General features: G+C 40.7%; 1 protein-coding gene across 11 annotated transcripts in view; it reads left to right on the top strand.

Annotated features, from left to right (window-relative positions):
• Positions 1–12,954, top strand: part of LOC110560675 (cytochrome P450 2J4-like) — a 42,048-nt gene that overhangs the window by 15,602 nt on the left and 13,492 nt on the right. For all 11 annotated transcript variants that reach the window (XR_009585157.1, XM_060365908.1, XM_060365902.1 and 8 more), the window contains 3 exons: positions 1,963–2,104; positions 4,752–4,939; positions 12,671–12,809. Coding sequence is in view for 10 of the 11 variants with exons in the window: in XM_060365908.1 (XP_060221891.1) it covers positions 1,963–2,104; positions 4,752–4,939; positions 12,671–12,809 (469 nt within the window). In the remaining variant the exon portion in view is untranslated. The remainder of the gene's footprint in view (positions 1–1,962; positions 2,105–4,751; positions 4,940–12,670; positions 12,810–12,954) is intronic.

Below are 12,954 nucleotides of genomic sequence, written 5' to 3'. Positions count from 1 at the left end.
CTTTACATCTCCTTTTTCTGATTCTCATGCTCTGGTCAAGCTCCCGTCTACTAAGAATAATTCATGCTAATATTCCTCTCTCAAATTAATCATACCTGCAAAGTCAATTTTAGCTTATCAGTAACATGCATGGCTTGTAAAATAAAGATGTGGGCATCTTTGTAGATCGCTGATTAACACACTGTGGGAATATAACTAGGGAATAACATTTTATAAATGCATAATGCAGTATACCAGGAATACCACTAGAAGAAAAGATTTACTTCTATTTGGCATGAAGTTCTAAAAATAGTAGATAATGTAACTATATGCCCCTCCTTACCCTTCACCCTTACCTGAAGGAACTATCCACAAAGGTAGCAATTAAACTTCAGAGCTCTAGTTTTACATGAATTGGTCGAAAGCCAGTCCCCTTTCCCATCTCAATCCACACCAAATTTAACTGAATACTGGAGTTTAACTCCAAGGTCTGGGTTGGACCTCTGCCTTCGTTTGACCCCATATCAAGACTCTCCAATGATATAAAGGATGGAAAGTAGCCAGTTGCAAGTATGTGTTACTTACGCTTATAATGACAATACTCAACAAAAACAATGTGAGATTGAAGATTTGTTTTGGTTCAGAATTTCAGGAGTTTAATCCATCATTCCAGAGAAGGAATAGCAGAGCAGCTTAGCATCTGATGCAAAAGAGTGTGGTAGCACCTGCACATCATTATGTACCAGGAGTCAGAAGCAGAGACAGAGTCCAGGGCACTGTTACACCTTTGTGTTTCTTCCCTGGTGATGGACCCTCCAATAAACGTCACCTCCTAATTCTCCTGAACCCCCAAATAAGTCTCACCAACTAGGAACCAAGCATGCCAAACATGAGCCAGCAGGAGACGTTTCAGATTCATAGTATAATGTTAACTCTCCTGCTATAATCTCAGTATGGCCTATTGATAGTCCATATTTCCACATCTGTCATAGGCTCTTTGACTCACTGGATTCCAGGTTCCTCCTCTGATCAAGTGTATAGTGGTATAATGCCTGCCCACTTTCTCTTTTATTTCATCATCCCATTTCATTTCACATAATTCACAATGACTAAGATGTGTTTTGTATTATTCAGATATTTCTAAATGGATAGAACTGAAAGCCATTCAAAAAATCCCATATACATATACATATACATATATACATATATATGTATGAATTAGAAGCTGTGCTCCAGATAGTCCAAAAATGGCTGTCTAACAATACAAAGTCCAAGAATCCTGTAGTTGTTCAGTCCATGAACTGGATGTCTCAGCTGATCTTCATCATATGTCAGAATCCTGAAGAAGTAGGCTTTGAGGCCAGTGAAGGAGCTGACTTGCCAGTGACAATATAGGCAAGTAGGGGATGAACAAAAACTTTATTCTTTCATATCATCTGGAGAGGCTGCTGCCCGAAGGTGTTGCCCAGATTTAAGATGGACCTTTGTACTTTAAAATTTTGAATCAAAGAAGTGCCTTCTACTTTAAATGATTTAATTAAGAAAATCTTTCTCAGTTGTATCCAATAACTTGGAGTTTAGTTCATTCCAGATATAATCAAGTTGACAACCAAGATTAACCCTTACAAGTATTTCTCTCACTCTATAAAATGGAATCAGAGAAATGTAAATTGAGCACTGTAGACCATGCTGTGACCTCGTGATGTAACTGATACATGAAAGCAAATGCTCCTTTGTATCCAATTATTTCCCATTTTATCAAAAGCTTTTTTCAAAACTATAGTTATAAGAAAATAATTCTATTGGTTCCTCTCCACTCAAGGGCTTTGGATCAACCTCACACTTGAAGGAGAACAACACTACCCAATGTGGTCAAGGGGAATATCATTTAGAAGTATTCTTTCTAAATTTGTTTTCCAGTTCTTGAGATAATCACAAATCACCTAACAATAACAACAAAAAATTACACATTGTCTTCTTTAGTATCCTGACAAGGCTACGACAAGTTTCAATGAAGAAAACCTCATCTGCAGCACTCTGGATCTCTTCTTTGCTGGAACAGAGACAACATCTAACACGCTGCGCTGGGCTCTGCTCTACATGACTGTAAACCCAGAAGTGCAAGGTGAGCAAGTGCTGAATGCACTAGACAAGGCAATATGGTGCTTCTGAAAGTTGTGGCTTAGATTGAACCAGAAGCTAGAATGGAGAAGAGGAAGACATAGAACAACTGTGAAACGAGATGTTCTGGGGAAAGGGCATGGTCTTCATATGTCCTTTTAGAATTGTGATGAGTTGTGGGTTCAGACATTATAGTCTATGCTTTGTAGAATCTTCAACTCCAGGGGGAAATAGACAAGTAGGCTGTCGTTGTGGTAGGTTCCTTCAAAGGATAACACTGTCCCATGAAAATCGACTAAGTCCATCCTTTCTTTTCAGCAGTTCCTTCTCATTTTCTCCTGGATAACATCCAGACACCTCTTGATTCTTGGCAACCTGCTGATGTTAACTCTGCTCTCCACTCTCAATCATTCTGCATGGTACCTTCCTCCATTACATTTTCTTCATTGGCATTGCTTTAATCTTTTCTCTAAATACAGTCTTGGGCTTTTCATCTACCAAGAATGCACTATCCCAACTTCTTCAGCTTTCAGACACATTTTCTGAAATACTTTCCCATAAAATATTTTCAATTCTTCTAAGAAATACTGCCTGGGAAATTGCTGCTGTGCTCTTCCTTGGGAGATGCTGCAACGTGCCCCATTAAAGGGCTTTGCACATTGTTTCTGTCTCCACGGAGACTTTCAGGCCCTCAAAAATAGTGACCCAGCCCATCACTTTTATTCCTCAAGATTACTGAAGATTGTATCAGATGGGAAGTAACACTTTTTATTTCAAAAAATATTTTTTCAAACTTTTGTACATGAGTGAAGCATCAAGTCACTGTAGCATGTTCAAGCCAATTATTTTTGCCCTAAGCTAAAAATAAGAGTAGTGACCACAATGTCTCCCATGTAGTCAAGACAAATTGGTCACTTCTTAGGCTCCATTCACTGTTTGAGACAGGGCCTTTCACTGGTCTGGAACTCACCAAGTAGACAAGACTGTCTGGCCGGGGGACAGGGGCAAAAGCATCTGCCTAACTCTGCCTCCCCTTTACAGTGGGATTAGAATCACATGTCACCATACCTGGATTTTTTTACATGAATTCTAGGGATCAAACTCATACTTGCATAGCTATCACTTTATTTACTGAGATTTCTTTCATGTTCAACCTTTTTTCTTTATTGATGCAAAAGATGTATGTGTTCATGTGCTACCTACATTTTTGTTTCTGTGATATAATACTATAACTAAAATTAATTTATACACTGGAGGGTTATTTGGACAGAATCTGTAACTCTGCAGGAAGTATGCAGTGGGTAGCATGAGCATAAAGCTGAGACATCAGGTCTCAACTGCAAACACAAAGCAAAGACAAAACTTTAAGTAGGACAAGGACAGAAACCCTCATTCACAAGCTTCCTCCAGCAAAGCGCTGCTTCCTAAAGGTTCCAGGGATGCCCAAACAGCACCATTAACTAGGACAAAGTGATTAAATGCTACAGCATATGCTCTACATTTCTCATTTAATCCTTTTCATTTGAGCCTTAGTCTCTACAGGCTCATGGTATGTTATGGTCCAAATTGCATTTAGTCTAACTTTACAAGCCCCATAGCCTTTAACAGCCTCAATACTATTCAAAAATCCAAAGTCTCTTCTGAGACTCAATGCAATTTCTTAACTGGGACACCCTGTAAATCCAAAAAGCAGGTTTATATACATCCAGCATACAATGGCAAAGAATATGCTGAGCCTCAAAGAATGTCAGTAGCTTCAGCAGCAAAAGAGTTCACTAGGAATTTGAAATGTATGTTCCACTCTGATATATCTCCTTAAGAAATCACAATCTACAGATATTCAGTTCACTGAAAGTTTGTATTTTCTCTGTAAACTCATGTTGTGAAATCCAGTTACAGGTGGAGTGGTGTTAGGAGGTACTTGGCCTTGTGAACTGAATTAGTTCACAAGGGATACCAGACAGGCCACTGAGATGGTTCAACTGGTAAGGGCACTGACTGCAAGCCTGATGGCCTGAGCTCAATCCCTGTAACACAGATGGCAACAAAACACGACTGACTGCAACAAGTTGACCTGTGCACTTCACTCTTTCATTTGGAAACATGCAAGCACATACAAAGCGAAAAACGGAAAATCTTCTAAATGTTTCTTTAAAATATATTCTAATATATTTCTTATATATATTATATATAATATATATGGCAAAGAGAGTCCCTTCTTCTTAGGATACTAAGACACATAGAAGCTTTGCCATCTAGAAACAAAACATTAATCCTCATCAGATAAGAAGTCTCCTGATGCCTGGATTGTAGATATCCCAGACCCTCAAGCTTCTACTTTTTCTAAACCATTAAGTGAGGAGAACCTATTTACAGAAGCCTGAATGGGTACTTCTATGAGCTTAGCCATATTGATCACAGCTATTCAGTTCAGGATACATGGAGAGCTATGGTTATGATATAAGTACAAGGAAAATTACAGAGTTGACAATTTTTCAAAACAGATTTTGGAGAAGATGAGGAACATGGTGTTCCTTTGTAAACAGAACACTGGGTGAACTGTGAAAAGATAAAGTCTTGGAGACAGCTTCTCTGTCTTCGGGAGAAAGCCCTAAACACTGAAGCTAACAGAGCCCCCTGTTTTCTTGCAGAGAAAGTACAGGCTGAGATTGATAGAGTGATTGGCCATGACAAGCAGCCAAGCACAGACGACCGAGAGTCCATGCCCTACACCAATGCTGTCATCCATGAGGTGCTAAGGATGGGCAACATCATCCCCTTGAATGTTCCCAGAGAAGTAACCGCTGATAGCACATTGGCTGGGTACCACCTGTCAAAGGTAACTTGGCACTCTCAGCTTCTCACCTCCAGTCCAACCATGGCACTATATGAAGAACCCAAACATAAAAATAAAAATAACACACACACACACATTAAATATTATTTATAACAAAATGTAAGCCTTTTTCCAATGTCTGTAAATGATATTTACATGTACTGTGAGGAATAGAGAAAAGACGTTTCCTTGGTGAATTTTTTTTCAATCAAAGTTGGATTTATTTGCTAATTACATCCTTGCATGTTCCTGTGCTAATGTGGACTCACAGGACTCGGTATTCTTTTTTTATTGCCATATGTGTGCTCTGACATGGTTTTCCAAGTTTATAACTTTACTATAGTTTATAACTTTCTATCTCACAAAGAAAACCAGTCCAAAGTAAAATATTAATTATAAGAAAAGAAGAGAAAAAGTAGATAGCTGCCAAGTAAACATGCTAAAGGTGTTTGTTTCAAAATGCCTTAATCCCCTTTTCTTTTTTTCTTTTTTTATTGTTTATTATTATTAGTTACATTTTATTACCTCTGTATCCCAGCTGTATCCTGCTCCCTTATTCCCTCCTAATCCCACATTCCTCCCTCAGCTTCTCCCTGCCCCTTTCCAAGTCCATGGATTGGGAAGGACCTCCTCCCCTCTCGTCTGGCCCTGTTTTATCAGGTATCTTCAGGGCTGGCTGCAAAGTCCTCCTCTGTGGCCTAGCAGGACTGTTCCTCCCTTGGGGGTGGGGAAGTCAAAGAGCCTGCCATTGAATTCCTGTCAGTATTGATGTCCATTTCATACATTAAAACACTGAGACTTTGTAAAAATAAGCTCACTTAAGGTCTCTCTACTATGTCAAAAGAGTTGGGATCTGAAACTAAACCTGTTCTCACTGTTTGTACTGCCTAGTACTTACTATGTTAAACATTGAAAGATCTCCCTTATACTTTTCTTCATGGATCCCTCCTACATTCCTTCTGTTCACAGATCATATGCAGACCTCAGCTTAGGATCTACTCAGGAATTCTGCAGAGAGCTCTCAGGACCATATCACACTCTTTCTGTTCAAGGCACAATTATCATCCTTTACATACTTTCTGTATACTGTATATTGAACAAAATCAGACATTTCTTGGCAGTCACAAAATAAATGCCCAACGTTGCAATTCAGCATGGTAACAAGGGGTAGGCAGAGCAGATTAGTCTTCATGACAGTGGCCAAGAAGCAGAAGGGAAGCCTGCAGCAGACTACCTCCCCACCCTTTATATTTCCGCTCAGTTCTTCAGCATGGAGGATGATGCCACACGGAAAAAGTCTACTGCCATTAGATAATGGTCTCTGAAAATATCCTCACACTTACTATCAGTAGTATTCAGTTGTAATCTCCTAGACGATTATCAATTATCAGAGTCCAGAATCAAGATTAACTACCAGACATAGCCTCTGTGGTAAGATCCTTAAAATGTATTCTCTAGGAGAGTCTTTAAAGTTGAGATCTTAAGAATCTACCCTAGGAACACATGCAGTCCTGCATTTAACCCCAGAGAGCAGACCACTTCAACATGTCTTCTGACATGGATCATCAATGTCAAGAGTGGTTCTAGACACTGAAGATCTAACTGCATAATATGCGAGGGAGGCAAAGAGCTATGACTTCACCTGGACTTAGCTCCTGAAGTGGATGCAGCTCTGCCTACGGTGCGACTCTACAAAAAAAAATTGTTACTTTCCCATAGTGTTAACTTCTACACTGGTATGATGCAGTGAAACGCACTGCACAGGATCATGTGGAGTCCTTACAGGAAGAGAGGTCATACATGTAGAGATTTCCACTCCAAATAATTTTTTTTATAATTTTTATTTTTTACACACCTGTAGTGAGAATTTTGGTTCACCCAGAAATGTTACAGGAATATGTTTTTGTTTCAGCCCAACTTTTGGGATATGGGGGCTTCTCCAGATTGCCCACAGCAGTTCACTATGATTTTTTTTTCATTGTCAGGGGCATGATTTTGCCAGCTGCAGATGATTTATATTTGGAATTCTGGGAACTCTTCAGAGTGTGTGTAAATGCTAGAGCACTGAAAGGGGTTGCTACTGATGCTGCCCCTATTATTGTTGCTGCTGATTGTTGTTGCAGTTTATTGTAGTTTGCCAAACGGTCATGTACAAAAGGAGGAGAAGGAGAAATTAGACATTCTGATTGCAAAAATCGAACTTGCTCTGAGGAACTCACTCGCTTTAATCACCAAGAAGTAGTCAAACAATATTGATGTCCCCTTTCCCTTCTAGCCTTCTTTCTTTCCTACCTATTTTGGGGGAGTTGGAAGGGTAGAATAAGTATGGAGAAGTGTGGTAGAAAAAGGCACCCATAGTGTAGCCAAAGTCCAGATACAAGTGGCGCCCAGACATGTGGCTAGGCAGAACGGGAAATCTGATTTCTAATGACATAGAAGAAATGGCAAAAGAAATAAGGATGGATATCTTGTTTCAAGACATCAACCAAAAGTTTATTGTTGGTGCTACTGGTAGGCCATTCTCAGCTCTGCTCCGGGAGGCAATTTTTTTTTGTTTTGGTTTTGTTTTTGTTTTTTTTTCTTTTTTTCTTTTTCTTCTTCCAATATTCTGTTTCAAAAAAAAAAAGATTAGGGAAATGGCTGAGCAAATGGAAAAAAATCGTGAGTGGAAATGGAGGGATCTAAGAAACAGAAATGGCTGAAATGGGAAAACAAAAAGGGTAACTCTATTCTCTTGTTTCTGAAAGGGTTGCAGAGTTGGCTGTACAGCTGGGAAAATGTAGCTGTAGATGGAAGCACTTGAAAGCGAGTAGCACCAGAAAAGGGGTAATAAAAGGCTCAGACCAAGTGACTCTCCAAGGTAACAGGAGTTATCCCACGAGGGAAACAAACTGTGCTAGAAGGCCCATCTAACACCAAACACTCATTTTCCAATCTCTACAGCCCCTGCATGGGGCAAGAAACTAGGTGTGCAGTGGGGGAGGGGAGGGGCTGCTATGCAGGGCAACAGAATCAAAGAAAAGCTGAAATAGCCCTTTCAAAAGGAAGAGTTAATCTTGAACCAACTGTGCTGCCAGAGATACAGGAAAGGTGGCCTGGGATTGCAAAATCTCTATAGGTTTTCACAGTAATCATGCGGCACATGCCTGCTAATGATATGGCTCATGTTTATGATGAAATGATAGGGTTGAGATGTGTTTAAAGAGGCTATGGTTTCCTATGGAATATACTCACTTTATGTAAAACAATTTTAAGTAACTTGGTTACTCAAAATAGAATTATTCCCCAAGACTAGAAGGGGTTGGTAACAGCTGTGCTAGGGGCCGGTCAGCAGTCACGATGGTTAACATAGTGGAGGGAAGAAGCTGCAAATACTGAACAGTGAATAGAGCAAGGGGAATGAATATTGTCAAAGATCAGTTGCCGAGTGAAAAGTGGAACTCTGATCTATAAGAACAGATTTGATTTGATGGCCCCGTTGTAGAATAACATTGCTTAGTGGCTTTAAGAGCTTGGGGCAAAGTTGAGGAGTCCAGTGAAAGGTCCACCTCATTTAATAAGATTATAAAAGTCTCTAAATACTACGTAAGTCTCTAAATAGCTAGGATTATACAAGTCTCTACATTTTGCAAAGATTGATTTCAGCTACAAATAAAGCTGCACCAGGCCCTGACCAGAGGAAGATAGAGCCCCTTACATTTGAGAATACCAAATATAAAAGTCATTAGTCTGTTAAAGGTACAGGGAGCATCAATGGATGAGTAGATAAGGGACACAACTGATATTGGATCTCATAAGTACGATGCTAATATCATAAGACAAGCTATTGCTAAAGATCTCCGATATCAAAATGCCTGGTGCTTTAATTGCAGTAAATTTGGTCATTTGAAAAGAAACTATGACCAAGTTGCTAAAGGGCTCAGATCTCAAAATGGCCTGTGTATTCATTGTGAAAAATATGCTACTTTCTTCCAGAAAAGTGAATGAGCCTTTCTTAGGAACAATGGTGTTCCTAAATATCAAATAGAAAGAACACTTAGGATTCCTGGGGTATGCAGGCATTGTGGCAAGGGATACCACTGGGCCAATGAGTGTAGGCCCAAGGTGACTTTGTATAATCAGGAAGAGGCTTTGGGGGACCAGCTCAAGGCTCTGCAGCATAAACTATGAGCTATTTCCCTCCTGTCATCAGGAAATAACAAGCAGAAAGAAAAACCACAACTAAGTATTGCTGTTCACACACACTATAGTAGGGAGTGCTGTTCTAGGCTTGGGCACAGGTGTACCTCTTATCCTATCTGCAAAAAATTCAGTGTCACAAAATAACTACTGGAGTTTATCATCTTTTGCCCTCGAGGACAGTAGGGATGATCTTGGAGAAGGAGTGGATTGGCTTCGCAAGGATTCATTGTACATCAAGAATTATAAATGGGGGTTTCAAAGGATAAATTAAAAGTATAACCTATGTAAAAGAGAGAGACATGCAAATTACCCTAGACATGTGCTAGGGTAGCTCAGCAGCTACTGGTTCCCTACATCAAAAGCAAAGTCACTCCAGTAGAAAAACAGGAGGGCTTGGGAGTACTAGAAAACGTGTATTCTGGCAAACAATGGTTAATGAATAGAGGTCAAAATTAAAATTATAAATAAATAGTGTTGAAATAGAAGGTTTGCTGGATACAGAAGCTGATGTAGCTATCATTTCCCGAAAATATTGGAATTCAGAATGGTCACTTCAAAGGATTTATATACAATTATTTAGGAATTGGGACATCATCTCAGATAAAGCAAAATGTGTGTTGGGTTAAATGTGTGAGACTGAAAGAAAGGCCAAATAGGAAGATTAAGAACTTATGTAGCTGACATACAATGAATTTACGGTGAAGGGATATTTTACTACAAAAGGGCACTCAGAATATTCCTGCAGCCCTAGAGACAGTTCATGATGAAATTAGGGATGAAATGACATGCTCCTGGAGAAGGTATGAGATATATGTCATCAGAAAACAACCGCAGGCTATGCCGATTGTCCATACAGGGAAATTACAGGAATTGAATTTCCAGATTTACTAAGGGAGGCAGGAGGAGACTGCTGACATACCAACAGCCCTACCATTAAAATGGTTGGCGGACAAGCCTATATGGGGAGATCAATGACCCTTAACTAAGGAAAAATTACAGGCACATGAACCGCTGTTACAAGTGCAGCTGGAGGCTCAGCATATACCAGCATGTGGAATTTCCCTGTGTTTGATATAAAAAAAAAGTAAGTCAGAAAAATAGAGGATGTTAACAGATTAAGAGTGGTGAACAGAAACGATCCAAGATGGCGGCACCAACCACACAGACTCTGAACGGCAGCTTAGCAGTGAGAGCAGAACGACCTACAGACCATACTGTGGACTCCCATAGCCAACATCTGTGTTTCTCAGATGAGAGGAGATCCCACGGGGAAACTAAGAGTCCAACTTCAGGCTACCCAGCTCACCCCCGGAAAAGTTCCCAGGCTGGCTTTTGCCTGACACAGCCACAGCCCAGGGCAACTCACCCAGTCCCACCCTCTGTGGATACCTTCCGGTACCAGAGATAAGACTCCAAACCTGGGCAACCACTCTCACCGTCCAGCAGACACCTTCTCGGTATCAGGGGCTCCAATCTCAGGCACCTATTCTCACTGTCCTCTGGAGTGGATGCCTTTTGGTACCGGGGTCAAGTGGCTCCAAACTTGGGGTCCACTCTCCCCTTCCTGTGGACATCTTCAAACACCAACGACCCCAGGATCCAAACTCAAGTGACCACTCTCACTGTCCCATGGAGAGGATACCTTCTGGTACTAGGCGCACTCAGCTCCAAATTCAAGGTTTCGTCTTACCACCCCGGGGAACACAGCCCCAACCACAGGCCTCATGAAAGCAACACCAGACACTGATGCAAGGTTCAACTCATGTCCCGAAAGAGACCAACAGGACTTCTGAGCTTACAGGCTCTCTAAAATGGCTGCACCCAGAAAGTACAGTGTCTGAGCACAGTGCCTGGGCTCACTAACCTCAGAGCAAGAAAGTTAGTAGTGGGGCAGCTAACTCCAGGACATCCCTTAGTGAAAGGAGGATCCCTGATTTCCTGATGAATCCACTTGGTCCCCAGAACGAAACATCTCAGGAGACCCACCAGCAATTCCCTGAGACCCACCCGCCAGTCTGAGATCATGCTCACCACTTTAAGAAGGGCTCCTCTGGAACGTCCAGCTTCTTTCCCAGGGCTCTTCCGGCATCCAGTGGGCAACGGGATCTAACAGTATACACCAGAAATAACCAGATGGGTAAAGTTCAGCATAAAACCAATAATCAGCACAAGCCAAAACAATACGGCCTCCCCTGAAACCAGTTATCTCAAGCAAAGCAGCCCTGAATATCCTGACACAACTGAAAAAGAAGATGACCTTAAATCTATGCTCATAAAGATAATAATGAAAGAAACGAGTAAAATCCATAAAGAAATACAAGATGATACAGTCAAAGAAATTGAGGCCTTTACAAAGGAAATACTTAGATCACTGAAAGAAATACAGAAAAGTTCAAACAAACAGGTGAAGGAACTGAACAAATCGTTTAATGAAAGGCAGGAAAATACAAACAGGTGAAGGAAATCAATAAAACAGTTTAAGATCCGAAGATAGAAATGAAACCAGCAAAGAAAACACAAACTGAAGAAATCTTGGCGAGAGAACTTAGGGAAGAAAAGAAGAACTACAGAGGTATGCACCAACAACAGAATACAAGAGATGGAGGAAAGAATCTCAGGTGTAAAAGACACAATGGAAGAAACTGATGCATCCATCAAAGAAAATATTAAATAAAAAAAAAATTCCTGACACAAAACATCCATGAAATCAATGATATCATGAAAAGAAGAAACTAAGATTAACAGAAATAGAAGAAAGAGAAGATGCTATCTTTTTTTCATTGTATGGTTTTGGCATCTTTGTCAAAAACCAGGTGTCCATAAGTGTGTGCATTTATTTCTAGGTCTTCTATTCAGTTCCATTGATCCACCATTCTGTTTCTATGCCAGTACCGTGCAGTTTTTATTACTGTTGCTCTAGAGTACAGCTGTGGAGCAGACGCGACTCAAAGAGAACAAGGGGGCAGCCTGCACTAAGGTGGCTGTGGGAAAAAGTAACAGACATGACAAATTGGAGAGAATGAGAAAATGGTTCAGGTGATAGAATGGGCGCGTGAGTCATATGCTGTAAAGGCACATTCTGGATAGTCCAGGCTTCACGACAGTAAGCCTGACAGATTGCTTGCTCTGCATGCTTGATTTGTTTCTATCCTGTTGATGGACTGGGCTCAGAAGCTCAGTACTGAGGCCTGAGAAGAGAGAAGCAGGGATGGAAGACCCAACATTGTCTTTTGCAGACCTTCCATAATCCTCGCTGTAGAAAGCAGCTGTGTTGATGGTTATTTACAAGATGCCCCATTATCTTCCCATGGATGTTCACATGTATTCTCATTATCACATGCTGACCTCTTCCCACAGACCAGCATTTTGTAATAAAGAGAAGTCTAACAGCCATGGAATATTCTAATAACACACAATCCATTATTGAGCTGAACTAAAGATGGTATTTCGTGGGGAGCTGAGGGTATGGACACGAATGAGATGTTGGGAACCCCCGTGGCTTGTCTGGGTCTGCTCTATGCACCAACCCTTAATACTTTTCTTTCTTCTTAGGGTACCATGGTCCTGACCAATTTGACTGCTCTGCACAGGGACCCCAAAGAGTGGGACACTCCAGAAACTTTCAATCCAGAGCATTTTTTGGAGAATGGAATGTTTAAGAAGAGAGAATCTTTTCTACCATTCTCAGTGGGTAAGTGGTAATGAGAAGGAAACAAGCCAGAATCCTACCTCATTCCTCTCCTTCTCTTCTGCCTAGAGATCTCCACTTTAATTTGAACATCTCCATACAGCTCAAACCAGTGCTGCTCCAAGTTGTTGTTGTTGGCATCTCAGTG

Source organism: Meriones unguiculatus, chromosome 12 (assembly GCF_030254825.1).
Source record: "Meriones unguiculatus strain TT.TT164.6M chromosome 12, Bangor_MerUng_6.1, whole genome shotgun sequence".
NCBI classification, from domain to species: Eukaryota; Metazoa; Chordata; class Mammalia; order Rodentia; family Muridae; genus Meriones; species Meriones unguiculatus.
This window is presented reverse-complemented; position numbering and strand designations above follow the sequence as displayed.